This window comes from Lampris incognitus, chromosome 1, assembly GCF_029633865.1.
Source record: "Lampris incognitus isolate fLamInc1 chromosome 1, fLamInc1.hap2, whole genome shotgun sequence".
Taxonomy (NCBI): Eukaryota; Metazoa; Chordata; class Actinopteri; order Lampriformes; family Lampridae; genus Lampris; species Lampris incognitus.
Window position 1 is genome coordinate 145,072,078 of NC_079211.1, and position 13,743 is coordinate 145,085,820.

At 44.5% G+C, this 13,743-nt stretch overlaps 1 protein-coding gene across 3 annotated transcripts in view; it reads left to right on the forward strand.

Annotated features, from left to right (window-relative positions):
* LOC130107686 (phosphatidylinositol 3-kinase regulatory subunit alpha-like) overlaps positions 1-13,369 on the forward strand; it is a 39,366-nt gene extending 25,997 nt beyond the window's left edge. For all 3 annotated transcript variants that reach the window (XM_056274403.1, XM_056274411.1, XM_056274418.1), the window contains 8 exons: positions 1,566-1,664; positions 4,380-4,560; positions 5,144-5,269; positions 6,633-6,775; positions 8,256-8,432; positions 8,762-8,836; positions 10,516-10,686; positions 11,013-13,369. In XM_056274403.1, the coding sequence (XP_056130378.1) occupies positions 1,566-1,664; positions 4,380-4,560; positions 5,144-5,269; positions 6,633-6,775; positions 8,256-8,432; positions 8,762-8,836; positions 10,516-10,686; positions 11,013-11,202 (1,162 nt within the window). In that variant the 3' untranslated portion in view covers positions 11,203-13,369. The remainder of the gene's footprint in view (positions 1-1,565; positions 1,665-4,379; positions 4,561-5,143; positions 5,270-6,632; positions 6,776-8,255; positions 8,433-8,761; positions 8,837-10,515; positions 10,687-11,012) is intronic.
* The last annotated feature ends 374 nt before the right edge of the window (positions 13,370-13,743 follow it).

The window sequence follows — 13,743 nt, forward strand, 5'->3', positions numbered from 1 at the left end:
CTGACCAACTGCAGACCGGCGGCCCAGATGAAGCTGTCCATACAGGACTTGACATGGCAGGCATTCTTGAGGCATCCTGATGACATGCCCAAGCCAGCGCAGTTGGTGTTCAGTCACTGTGGCTTCTATGCTCTTGCAGTTTGTTCTAGCAAGACTCTCAGCATGAGGAACACGGTCATGCCATGTGATTCCCATGATTCACTGCAGACACCTTATGTGGAATCACTCCAGCAACCTTAGGTGGTGGCTGTATGTGACCCAGGCTTCACAGCTGTATGGGAGAGTTGTGATGCAGACGGCTTTGTAAATGACAATTTTGGTGTGGAGGTGTGTTTGTTTTGGAAGACCTTACGTCGGAGTTTGCCGAAGACTACAGAGGCTTGTTTGATTCTGTTATGAGTTTCGTGATCTGTGTTGCAGCCGTCAGAAAGGATGCTGTTCAAATATTTGGTGTTCTATAGTGAAGACGGGTATAGTTGGGGGGGGGGCACTGAACCTCCATTGACATAACACCTCAGTCTTGGCAGAGTTGTAAAGTTGTGCATATCATTTTTGTCTGCATATGATTGAATCTCGTGAGCTTTGGTCATCCATCATGTATTTTGCAGTGCGCAAGTTTGGTTGTACCTCCTTACGTGCTGTTTGCCACTGCTGCCAAAAGATGGCTGATACAGGGGCTTTGAGAGTAGCCCTGTGTGCCCTCACATGGTTTCCAGCTGGGATATGATGGTGTCAGAGTTTTTGTTGAATCAGTCCTGATGTTTTCTGGCTGTGTAGCCTATAGAGTCGATTGCAGCTTGATGTAGTAATGAGGTTAGGGAGGTCTATTTCTGATCCATGGAATTGTCAGAACTCAGAATGGCCCCAAACTCTAGTGCCCTCATTCCGTCCTGGGGCTGACTTCGATTTAGCACAGTTCAGTTGTTTTTTTCATGGGTTTCTTGAGACGCTGTAGGGGGCGCACTTTGATATGGAGTTTGGTCATGATCAGGCGGGGATCCGTCCAGCATTCTGCACCTCTCATGGCCCGGGCCAGCAAGACATCACTAGTGTCAGTACGTCTTATGATATAATCAATTAGGTGCCAGTGTTTAGATCGTGGGTGGATCCAGGATGTTTTGTATTTGGTCTTCTGCTGAAACAGTGTGTTCATAATGGTGATGTCGTGCTCTTCAGCGTGTTAGCAGCCTCAGACTATTTGCATTAACCTGACCAACCCCATCCCCACCCAGTACTCCACTCCATATACCATTGTTCTTTCCCACCCTAGCATTAAAGTCTCCCAGAAGAAGGATCTTATCCTTTTTTGGGATACGATGAAGAGCCTCATCTGGTCACACACAGACACACGCACATAAATACATGTACTAATACATAAACACCAATATGCACCCACACATACACACAAACATAATATATACACACTCTAGTTCACACAGTAAGACACACAAACACGCACACACTAGCAATAAAGGGGACCAATCACAAAATACCACAACAAAGGCATGTTATATTGTGTTGTGTGCTGGTTTTTATGAATGTGTGTGTTTGTATGTGTGTTTCAGAGAGGAGGTGAATGAGAAGCTCAGAGATACGGCGGACGGTACTTTCCTCGTCAGAGACGCCTCCACCAAGATGCACGGAGATTACACCCTCACTCTGAGGTCTGTCTGATGTTCCTGCTCGTATTTATCTGGTCAGCCTTGTGATCCATTCTGCCTCAGTAATGCAAAGCTGACCCCTCCTGTAAATGTACTGGAACATAAAGTAAATGAAAAGTAAAATAAAATAAATGAATTACAGCTGTCAGTTAAATCAAATAAAGGAAAGCAAGCAGAGATATAGTCTGATCCTTAAGTCATGGACCGTGTTTTCTCTTCAGGTCTTAAAGCTCAGGTCTGACTTTATTTTTGAAAATAATATATCTAATATCATCTCTATCCTAAAATGACTTGCACGCACAAACAACTAAAAATGACGTCTTGTGAGCACATTCAGATATTTCTCCTGTTTTTTGTTATTTGGGTTTTTTTTGTAACTTTTTTTTCATCACTGGTCAACTGTGATACATGTCACTCACTGTCTTCTACTGACTTCCATCACTTATTTTTTCCTTTTTTTCCCAGTAGTATTTCTAGATCAGTTTATTAATATGATTTTTATGATTGATAATATTTTCACAAATCTTAGGTGTATGGTGGGTTTCTTTTTTACAGCAGTCATTGTGATATTTAGGTATTTTAGTATTACAACATAAACCAGTACATATTCTATAGTAATACAGGAAAATTGTTTCTTAAAAAAAAATTTTTTTTTTTTAACCAGTGCTGTCGGCAGGCTTGGCATACAACACAGGGAATTTGTATGCCAATGTTTCCTAGACAGAGTTCATCTGCTAGTGGAGATCAGGTTCCCCACCTGCAAAGGCAATCTTTATTATTTATTAAGAACTGCTTATAATAATTCAGTCCTTTGGATGATCTGTGAGATGACGAGAGCACGAGGTTTTTGTTACATGTTTATAGCTGCCAACGGTCCCCCCTCTTTCGCATGTCTGATCAGCTAAACAACCATCAGCTTCGCTTCTGCAAGAGGGGGACAATCACAAGTTCAACAAGGAAACTTAGAAATGTGAAATGACAATATTTACCTGATAAGACAGAGACATAGAAACAGACGCTGACATGTGTTTGACAAACCATAATTAAATTGAGTTTTTTAATATCAGTTTGGGGTAGCAGTTATAGCAATAATGGAGAAGACAAGGGGGGAAAAGAGGGTGGGGGGTCGACTGGGAAGAAGGATGTACTCTGGAGTGTTCCAGGGAGTGTGTGAGGCAGATGCTAGCAGTGTTTATGTGCATTTGACGTGTCCAGCTAGGTGTATGTAACGTTTCCCCAATTGAGTGCACTGGATTAATCCCAATAAACGCTGGTCTCTGAGATCTGCGACTTATCCTAGTGCCTCCGAGTAGCAGACAGGCTCTGTAGCTATCCAAGGGCCCAGCAGTCATGCAGACGCCCCACGACCAAGAGAACAGCTGGAGCCCAAAGCACCACAACCCCAGAGGACCACCGAGCCCACAGGGGGGCCAGGAGCCGACAGAGCAACAGCCACGTACGCCCCTAGGAGCACAAACCAGTCCCCAAAGGCACAAACCAGGCCCGCACCCCCAAGGTGCACCCTACCACCAACCCCCAGGTGCAAGCACAAGTCACACCAGTAGGCGTAGGACCCAGGCTGCAGACAGCAAGCACAGACCGCTGGCCTGGACCTGGGCCCTGCCACTGACAGAATGGCACATTGCCAAGACTGGGCCCATGCCCATTCATGCCCAGGGCCAGTGACTAGATGCCCCATCCAACCACACGCATTGAGTATAAACCCACATAGTCAAATACACCTGATTGCAGTAAGCCCCCCCCCTGTAATTACAGACAGGGCCCCGCCAGCATCCAGGGAGAGCCAGACATGCGGTCCCCCCAGTGCCCCCTGCACTCATGGTGCCCATCACAGAAAAGCCATACAGCAGGAGCAAGTGCCGACAGCAGTACCCCGCTCCATGGCCCACCCTTGCGACAATGAGCCCCCACCCAAGGCCCCTGGAAATCACCTGGCAGTGCTCGCCACAGCTGTGCTGGAATGCAGAAGGCAAGACACCACCCAGCACCGGGGGACAGAACGATCCACCTGGGCTGGGGGCCCTTCCGGCCAACCACACACCCACACCGACCTGCTGAGATCCCACCCATCCTGGTAGTCCCAGTGCTAAATGTGCGCTTGTGTCGTGGATGAAATTAAAATGGCGGGGTGTGGGGTATGAGTTGTCTTGGCTCATCAGACCCAAACCACTCACACTCCCCCTGCCCAGCCGACCCTGACCTGGTAGTGGGTGCTGTCTAGAGTATGGTTTGTGTAGATGGGTGTGTACTAAACTGGTGTGGCTGGGATTAAGGCTTTAGGACATTGTTGAGGTGCAAGCAAGGGTAAGAGAATCATGGGCAAGATCTCAACCGCCCGCCTTGCCTCCATCCAAATGCCTCGCACCTCGCTTGTCCCGCAAACTCCACTGTGATGGATGATTTGTCTCAAATAAGTTTCAAGTATCTGCAAGCTGATATTCATACTGTACTGAAATTAATGGAGACCAATGGATGAGTAGTCACCAAACTACAGTTTGCTTTTGAAAATGGTCAGGAGTAATGTGAAGTGTACACCATTTGTAGCAAATGGGCTAACAAATGCAAAACACTGGAATATGGCGCTTTAAATGCTGAAAAACTAAATCCAAGCCCAGTGGAATATATTGGTGCACGGCAAAAGAAACCCCCCCAGCATGGCTTTTATTTTTCTTCATCTTCTGTCCTTTCTCCCCACAGGAAAGGAGGCAACAACAAACTGATAAAGATCTTCCACCGCGAGGGGAAGTATGGCTTCTCCGACCCCTTGACGTTCAGCTCTGTGGTAGAGCTGATCAACCACTACCGCCATGAGTCTCTGGCCCAGTACAACCCCAAACTAGATGTCAAGTTGCTCTACCCCGTCTCCAAACACCAACAGGTCAGCTAATCTGCTGTCTTTATTTCCCAATGTAACCCAACCAAAATGCAAAACTGTTCCATATCTAAGCATCCGCTGGTCAGTTGTTAGCTAACAAGTTTGTTAGCTTGTGTGTTAGATCCAGATCCTACCCTCAGGAGATATGATGTTACCTGCTTCAAGAACTATAGCGGTAGAGATGGCTTCATTGCCTTTGCCATACGACTGCTGAAAAACTACAGACCCCTGAACCCCCCCACCAGAAGACCTGGTGCTATTACTCTAAATCCCCACCTTGTTATATTTTTTAATCATCAAATAAATTCACTCATTTATTCATCATTCATTCATTCATCTTAGACGGTACAACAGACACAGAATGACAGATGGGCCATCTGATACCTGGCTGCTGGACTGTTGGTAGTTGAGTTGGATGACTGGACAGTCAGCTAGCTAGTTATTTTCATCAGGTTAGGGTTCAGGTCAGGGTGAACAAGGTAACCTGCTCGTCAAAAGCAGGAGGACATTGAATAAAACCTGATGATGATGATGTTTATGGTGATATTGTTGAAGAGGATGGTAACGTTGTGGTTTTCTAATCCAGGACCAGGTGGTGAAGGAGGACAGCATTGAGGCTGTGGGGAAGAAACTCCATGAGTACCACCTGCAGTACCAGGAGAAGAACCGCGAGTATGACAGACTATACGAAGAATACACCAGAACCTCCCAGGTATGTTTGAATACTCTGTCACTGACTGGTTAACATAAATACTCTCAGATACACACACAGATATACACGAGGCGGCACAGTGGCGCAATGGGTAGTGCGGTCGCCTGACAGCAAGAAGGTTCTGGGTTCGGGCCCCGGGGTTGTCCAACCTTGGGGGTCGTCCCAGGTTGTCCTCTGTGTGGAGTTTGCATGTTCTGCCCATGTCTTGCGTGGGTTTCCTCCGGGTGCTCCAGTTTCCTCCCGCAGTCCAAAGACATGTAGGTCAGATGAATCGGCCGTACTAAATTGTCCCTAGGTGTGTTTGTGTGTCAGCCCTGTGATGGCCTGGCGGCCTGTCCAGGGTGTCTCCTCGCCTGCTGCCCAATTACTGCTGGGATAGCCTCCAGCATCCCTGTGACCCTGAGAGCAGGATAAGCGGTTTGGATAATGGATGGATAAATGAATACACACACACACACACACACACACACACACACACACACACACACACACACACACACATATGTATATCAATCTATCTATCTATCTATCTATCTATCTATCTATCTATCTATCTATCTATCTATCTATCTATCTATCTATCTATCTATCTATATATATATACTCACACATACACATCACATAAAATGGCTGAACAGGATGATTTTTTTCAGTCAGAAACATTGAGAATAAAAAGCCTTTATTAAATACAATTAGACATGCAAAATTGGAATTAAAAACATGTTGTTGTGGTGCATACTGGCTAAATGTCATAAAAACACAAACAAAAACAAACAAATTTTCTGACAATTGTTGAATTTGAATTTGTATGTTTGGGAACACTTCAAGACGGAGGACTTTACGTCTTGGTAAATGATATCTGGGGTCAATGGTCCTCAAAGGAAACAACGAGGATTTTCAACATTATGTCTGTACATGTTGTAGAGATACTTGTTAGCAGCCATGAGGCCAAGCTGAAGTTGTGTCCGCCAGTCACATCACTGGTGGACAATCTGTGAATGTGAAAACTTGCCTCGCTGTGTACTGACAGGTGGCATTGTGCCCCCCCCCCGCATTTTCTAGCTTGAATGAAAACGCAACTTAAGGGTTGTTAATCACATCTTCTTATGCAATGAAGCCAATTAGAAAACCCTCTGTGAGCTTGTCCAGACGCAGTTCAGCCATGTCAGACTGGTATTCTACTGGCTCTCTCATACTTGATTGTTATGTGCTCTTATTCTGTGTATAATCTCTTGTCTCTCATGAATCTTGGTTTCTAGTTCATGAAAATCTTAACATGTTTATTAAAGGTAGTCATCGACTCCTCTCTGTCCCTCCTCCTCTCTAATTCCTCTCTTTCTGCCCTGCAACTCACGTCTTTCAGGAGATCCAGATGAAGAGGACGGCCATCGAGGCCTTCAACGAGACCATAAAGATCTTTGAGGAGCAGTGCCAGACACAGGAGCGATTCAGCAAAGAGTACATTGAGAAGTTCCGCCGTGAGGGTAATGACAAGGAGATCCAGAGGTAGGCTGTCACATGCCACACAGACCACACAGTGACAGACATATCCAACAGACACAGGCAGGAAGGGGTAAAAATGGCCATTATTCACATGATGGTAGATGTCTGTCTGTGGCTAAGTGAGCTCCCGTGGTTGAAACGGTATTGCCAGATCTCTACCGGTGGACACATTTCTACCATTGCACAGTATATACTGTCATACCGCCCAACCCTGCCTTGAAGCATCATATCATTTTAAGGTCATATATCGCCCACCCCTATTACCAACTATCATTCACATTTACAAATCTGGCAACGCTTTTATCCAAAGCGACTTATAAGGGAGACAGGTCATTCTACCGTTTTGGGGCTCGGTGAGAGAAAAGTTTGGATTCTAGAGCTTCTAATACCCCTTTCACACTAGCCAGTGTAAAAAGTGTGTCAGTGTAAAAAGGCGGATGTTAGCAGGTTTTTTTGGCCAGTGTGAAAGGGGTATAATTTTAGTAGATCGGACAGCTGGAAGCCTACTAGAGGCAGAGTGAAGTGATGGAGAAGGAGTGTACATGCTGATACAGGATTGCAGGTAACTAGGTGCCGTTCCATGCACTGCCTGGAATGGCAACAACAAGGTTTTGAACTTTATACGAGCAGCAACTGGAAGCCTGTGTAAGGAGACAAAGAGAGGAGTGACATGCACATGTTGTGAGACTGAAGACCAAGCATGCAGCATCGTTCTGGATTCTTTGGAATGTTTGGATTGCAAAGAAAGGAAGACCAGGCAAAAGTGCTTGGCAGTAGTCTAGCCATGAGAGAACTAGAGCCTGGACCAAGAGCTGGGCAGCATGCTGTGACAGGTACAGTGTGATGTTGTGTAAAGTGACGCGACAAGAGCAGGAGACAGCTGTAATGTGATCTGAGAATAATAAACCTTGGTGTGTCCGTCGTCACAACAAAGTTCCTTGCGAGACTAGAGGACTTGATTATTGACTCATCATTTAGCAGATCTGAGCACTCATAATGAATGAGTCAGCAGTGTAAACATAAAACCCGGTAGAACCTGTTTTACTCATTGATGTAGTACTACTATGTCTTGGCAAAGGTCTTCTCCCAGCCTGTTCTGTCATATCTGCTGGTTAGACACAACAACTACACTTCTTCTTCAGACTCAACACTACCTGCCTTCTTCTTCCTCATTTGGCTGCTGTGATGAAAGAAAAAACAACACTATGCACCCTGTCATTTTTCCTGGCAAAGTCCTACCAGACATCCATTCATCCATCCATTATCCGAACCGCTTATCCTGCTCTCAGGGTCGCGGGGATGCTGGTGCCTGCCAGACACCAGCCATTCAAATCAAATACTACTAAAGTCTGCAGGATTTGATATTCATGGATTAGTTATTGTCTTAAATAAAAACATATTTATTATTTGTTTGTTCATCTTCAGGGTTTAACTTTTTAATAATAAAATCTTGCCCCCCCCCCCCCCCCCCAAAAAAAAAAAGGATCATGGGAAACTATGACAAGCTGAAGTCTCGGATCAGTGAAATTGTGGACAGCAAGCGCCACCTAGAGATGGATCTGAAGAAACAAGCTGCCGACTACAGGGAGATCGACAAGAAGATGAACAGCATCAAACCAGACCTGATCCAGCTCCGCAAGACCAGAGACCAGTACCTCATGTAAGACAACCAAAAAAGAAACACACACAACCTCACTTAAATGAGGCACTTAATCCCAACATGTTGCACTGGGTTGCTCCCACGGACCAGTTGTAGAAGAATACAACTGTACTTGGCAACCGTGATTTGAAATGTTGTGTAAGAGACCTACCCACGCCCTTTCTGTCCGTCTGTGGATGGGATCATTCTCACATCCTCTATGTTGGGGGAGAAGCTGGCCCGCATCCCCATGTTCAACATTTTCTAGAGCGTTCTCTGCTGTCACAATTTGTCTTTGACATTAGACTTTAACCAGTCTTTTAACTTGTGTGTGTGTGTGTGTGTGTCAGGTGGCTGACCCAGAAAGGAGTGAGGCAGCGGAAGTTGAACGAATGGCTCGGCCTGAAGAACGAGACCACAGAGGAGTGAGTATTTATTATTTTAGTACGAAGACTTCTCCTAAATGACTGTAAAACTGTGAAAGGTTTCAAGAAGCTGCTGAGCCCAACTTCGCTCAGGATCTTGGTGGTCTTAAGTTAAGTGGCGAGGGCAGGGTTGACCCCATTGCCATAGAGACGTTGGGTTTCTTGAACATGCTCATTGACTATGCCCACAGTGATTAGCTGACAGGATCGGTTTGTCTGTGAATTCTTTCTTCTTCTTTTTTTTTGGATCCCCCCCCCCCTTTTCTCCCCAATTGTATCCGGCCAATTACCCCACTCTTCCGAGCTGTCCCGGTCGTTGCTCCACCCCCTCTGCCGATCCGGGGAGGGCTGCAGACTACCACATGCCTCCTCAGATACATGTGGAGTCGCCAGCCGCTTCTTTTCACCTGACACTGAGAAGTTTCACCAAGGGGACGTAGCGCGTGGGAGGATCACGCTATTCCCCCCCAGTCCCCCCCCGACCAACCAGAGGAGGCGCTAGAGCAGCGACCAGGACACATACCCACATCCGGCTTCCCACCCGCAGCCACGGCCAATTGTGTCAGAAGGGACGCCCGACCAAGCTGGAGGTAACACGGGGATTCGAACTGGCGATCCCCGTGTTGGTAGGTAGGCAGTGGAATAGACCACTACGCTACCCGGACACCTGTGTCTGTGCATTCTTGAGAAAAAAACGAGGAAACTGCAGTTTGGATCGGATGGAATCCCGACACACTTTTAGAATTTCTAAAGAAAATGTGCCGCTGAATCAAAAATAAAATACTTGATCAAGTAGGCTTTATTTTCAGGTAATTAACAAAACCACTTAAATGTCTGGAATCCCCTAAAATAATTATGGGATAGGCTGTATTGGCTTTAAAATGCAGCCTTTTCCTTAATTTAGAATGACCATGGCTGATGGGAACAAGCCAGACATATCATCACATACGGAAGCCAAATTGGACACAAGACCAACTTTTACTTCTTTCACAACTTGTCCATGGAGGCAAAGAAATAATGAAAAGTGCCGGGAGCTGCGATCAGCTCCCAGTCTAACGGCAGCAGTTGATGTCTGTTCTGGTTTGAATGAGGAGTCCTCTCCGCTACTGCTAACTTTTAGCAGATTTAGGAGCTAGTTTTAGAGCTAAAATCCTTATGAATCACTCTTAACCAAAAACCTTATGAGTCTTAAAATTAGGATTGACACGTCGATTATATTTAGAATTTTCCCCTAAATCGGCCAGTTAGGAGCTGCTTTTAGCCTTAAGATGTTTCATGAATATGGCCCCTGATCTGATAATATAGCAGCTGTTTACACCGGATTTAATATCAAGCCTTTTTTTACAAGAACAAATAACATAGAGCCTGTTTACACTACAATCAATAATATAGAATCTAATTGTCTAATGTGTTTGCTGTGTTTGTCGGTGTCTTGTCTTGCACTGTTTGGTGAAGCCACAGCTCTCATTTCATTTTTAACATGTGCCTGCACATTGTTTTTAATGACAATAAATTGAATTGAAGTTTATACTCTTATTATATGGCAACTGATTAGATCAAATAATATAGAACCTGTTTATACTAGATCTATATTTATAGATCTAGTGTAAACAGTGAGTTCGACGGGGTTTTAGTGTGTTTGTTGTATGTAATGGAGTATGCCTTCCTTGCGGTTGCAGTGAGTACAGCATGGTTGAGGATGAGGAGGACCTTCCTCACCATGATGAACGTCTGTGGCGTCTGGGCAGCATCAACCGCAGTCAGGCAGAGTCGCTGCTCCGTGGGAAGAGAGACGGAACCTTCCTGGTCCGAGACAGCAGCAAACCAGGCTGCTACGCCTGTTCCGTAGTGTAAGAACCCTTATCTGTTTGTCTGTCTAGCTGTCTGTCTGTCCCGCTATTCGTCTGTCTATATTTATCTATCTTTCTTTCACTGTCAGTTGGTCCATATTTTTCTGTGTATTTGTGTCATTTAGTATCTCTGTCTGTATTTATCTGTCTGACAGCTGGTTAATACACCTTACCTGCTTCATAGTATGCTCATCCGTGTATCACACAGTTGTCCCTTTGTCTGACTGTGATTGACTAATCTAGATGGTAAACGATCATGTGGTAACCCCCCTTCTCTCTCTTTCTCTCTCTCTCTCTCTCTCTCTCTCTCTCTCTCTCTAACATAGTGTGGATGGAGAGGTGAAGCATTGCGTCATCAATAAGACCCAGACCGGTTACGGGTTTGCAGAGCCTTACAACCTGTACGGCTCTCTGAAGGAGCTTGTGCTGCACTACCAGCACACGTCGCTGGTCCAACACAACGACTCGCTCAACGTCACACTGGCATTCCCCGTCTACAGCCAACAACGACGGTGACAGACAGCAAGCATCCCTCTCCTTACACAGGACACACTCATTACCCTCCTCACAGATCACACGTCACTCACACACGTCCCGTCAGACTCTGATTAAAGAAGGCCAGGAATAAAGAGAATCTCCCCTCCACAGAGGCCAGGGGTCAGAATTTGCTTTCTTGCTCACAAGACACTTGCTGTCTTAAGAGAATCCAACTCTGAGCTTTTACAGGGATACTCAAGTGGTGCTCCCCTGACACTGGGTTTGTTAACCCTCAACCCCAGCACCTGTTATGTGAATCTGAATTAACCGGTGTAAACACAACCTGGTTAGCACACCTAGATCTGCTCCGTGTTTATCTTTATGACAATATAAACCTTGATGTGTAACCCTAGGTCTGATCAGTATGGCAGTCTTATTGCACTCTGTATTTTACAAATGTTCTCCTGATACCACTCATTTTAAGGTGTGTCCATAATTTAAATGAGTCCATTTAAACCGGCTCATGGAGGGGAAACGGCAGTGTGAGAATAAATCCACACATCAGATCGAACTGTTGGGATAATCTGCATACCTGGACTCTGTGTGTGCATGTGTGTTCGAGAGAGACAATACTTCCTCTCTACTTGCAATAAATCCTATGAATATACAGGATGAGGAAGATGTCCTGTTTGACTCAACCTACACTTTGTTTACTGAGTGAAACAACACCCACTCTGTTGATACTCAGCTGTAGTGAGACAGGTACCAGCTGAACTCGACCATCTGTTTACTAGGAGCGATTTGATGCCTGTTCTGTTCCAGTTTCCGTCCGAAAGGGACTGGTCATATGGGATATCCCTACCAATCACCCCAACAGGTTAACCAGTCGTGTCTGGACTTCAATGACAATACTATGGATTATGATGGCAGTAATGATGTTTGAAGCGAACAGATGGACAGTGATAATGGCGTTCATGTCAAGAATAAAACAATGGACAATTGAGAGAGCGACTTGCTGACACTGTGACTGACTTTTAATGAGGGCTAAACGAAGGCAAAGCGATTTACAAAAAAAAAAAACAACCCAAAAAAAACAACACCCAACCCAGAATCGTCACTCGACTCAGAGGAAGTGCTACTTGTTTCAGACAGTGGTCATGCACAGTGGATGTGCCCATGACAAAGCATTGTTAAATTCTCCAGTTTACAGAGCAAATGATTTAATACTTGTCCACTTTCATTTCATTAAATGCTTTATGGCACAAGTACAAAATCAACAGAAACTCAGTCGTCATGAAACAAATGATTGGATATCCAAAGTCAACTTTTCTGGAATGAAGAAACATGGGCTGTTTTCTTTTTCATATTGGCCCAATTTTAGTTTCAGAATTAAAACAAATGGGGGCGGGGGGTTTACATCAGATCTCCTGGCCCTCTTTGCTACAGATCATCCCCCAAATGTGGCCACGAACTTGGTAAAAGTGGAAAAAGGATGCCCAAATAGGAGTCATGAGAGTTCCACACAACTCGTGACAATTTCTTTTCAGTAACTTTTTTTCCTCTGGTTATGAAAAATGTGACTTTGTTTTATAGAGCAGACAGTTCTAGAACTGAGTCCTAATGCCCCCTAGTGGTAACAGCCACCCCTAAACCGTGAATTGGCAAAATGACCATTTATTGACTCAGTAACGAACTTATATTTATGGAAAGACTTGGAAAATCCTGAAGTTTTTTTTTTTTTTTTGTCCAGGCCTTGATCAGCTGTGGAAATTAACATCCAAGAATTTTGGAAAGACCATGGATTATTTTTTTTCTGGGGGAAGATTGTTTATTGTTGAGCTTGGTTGCTGGCAGATTCTACTGAAGAATTTAGAACGGAGATGAAAATCTTAGTCCCTGGTTAGTGTTGAGTTGATATGTCCAACTAAAAGCCTAAAAAATTTGGATTTAAGTGCTGAACGAAAAGTATGGGACATATTAAATGGGAGATACTGGCGAATATTAGTTCTTGGAATTGTGGTTTGTGTTTATCCAACAGATTATTTGAATTAAGAGTCCCTTGATGCAATTTGTCATCTGTTCTGCAAGCTTTATTTATCCTGTTTTTCTTTCAATTTGTCAGTCGGCCAGGCTATCAAGTCAACTGTTTTCTAAAAAATAAAGATGTCAAAATAACTGTTGATCCACAAACATTTCTAGTGTGTAATGAACAGTGGTTGATCAGTCGGCAGTTTCTGTAAGCGAATGAGTGTCAGACGTTCCTTTAGACTGCTTTTAGAGGGTTTTCCTTGGTACGTAGACGAGCCGGTGTGTTTGCTTTGATGTTTTTGAAAATGTTCATTTATTTGATAGAAATTTGATTTTGTCTCTTTACATAAAGATTGACTGCATAGAGTTCTCTACTAAATAGCAACCAACTGCCCACCTACCCTGACAAAATGATTGCTTTGACAAAGTAAAACATGTAATTTGATAGTGGTGAATTTACAAGTCATCTTAAGACCATTGCAGAGGTCTTGTGTTTTGAGGATAGGATCATCTGTTTCTGAAATGATTACCGAGTTCTATTTATTTTCTAAT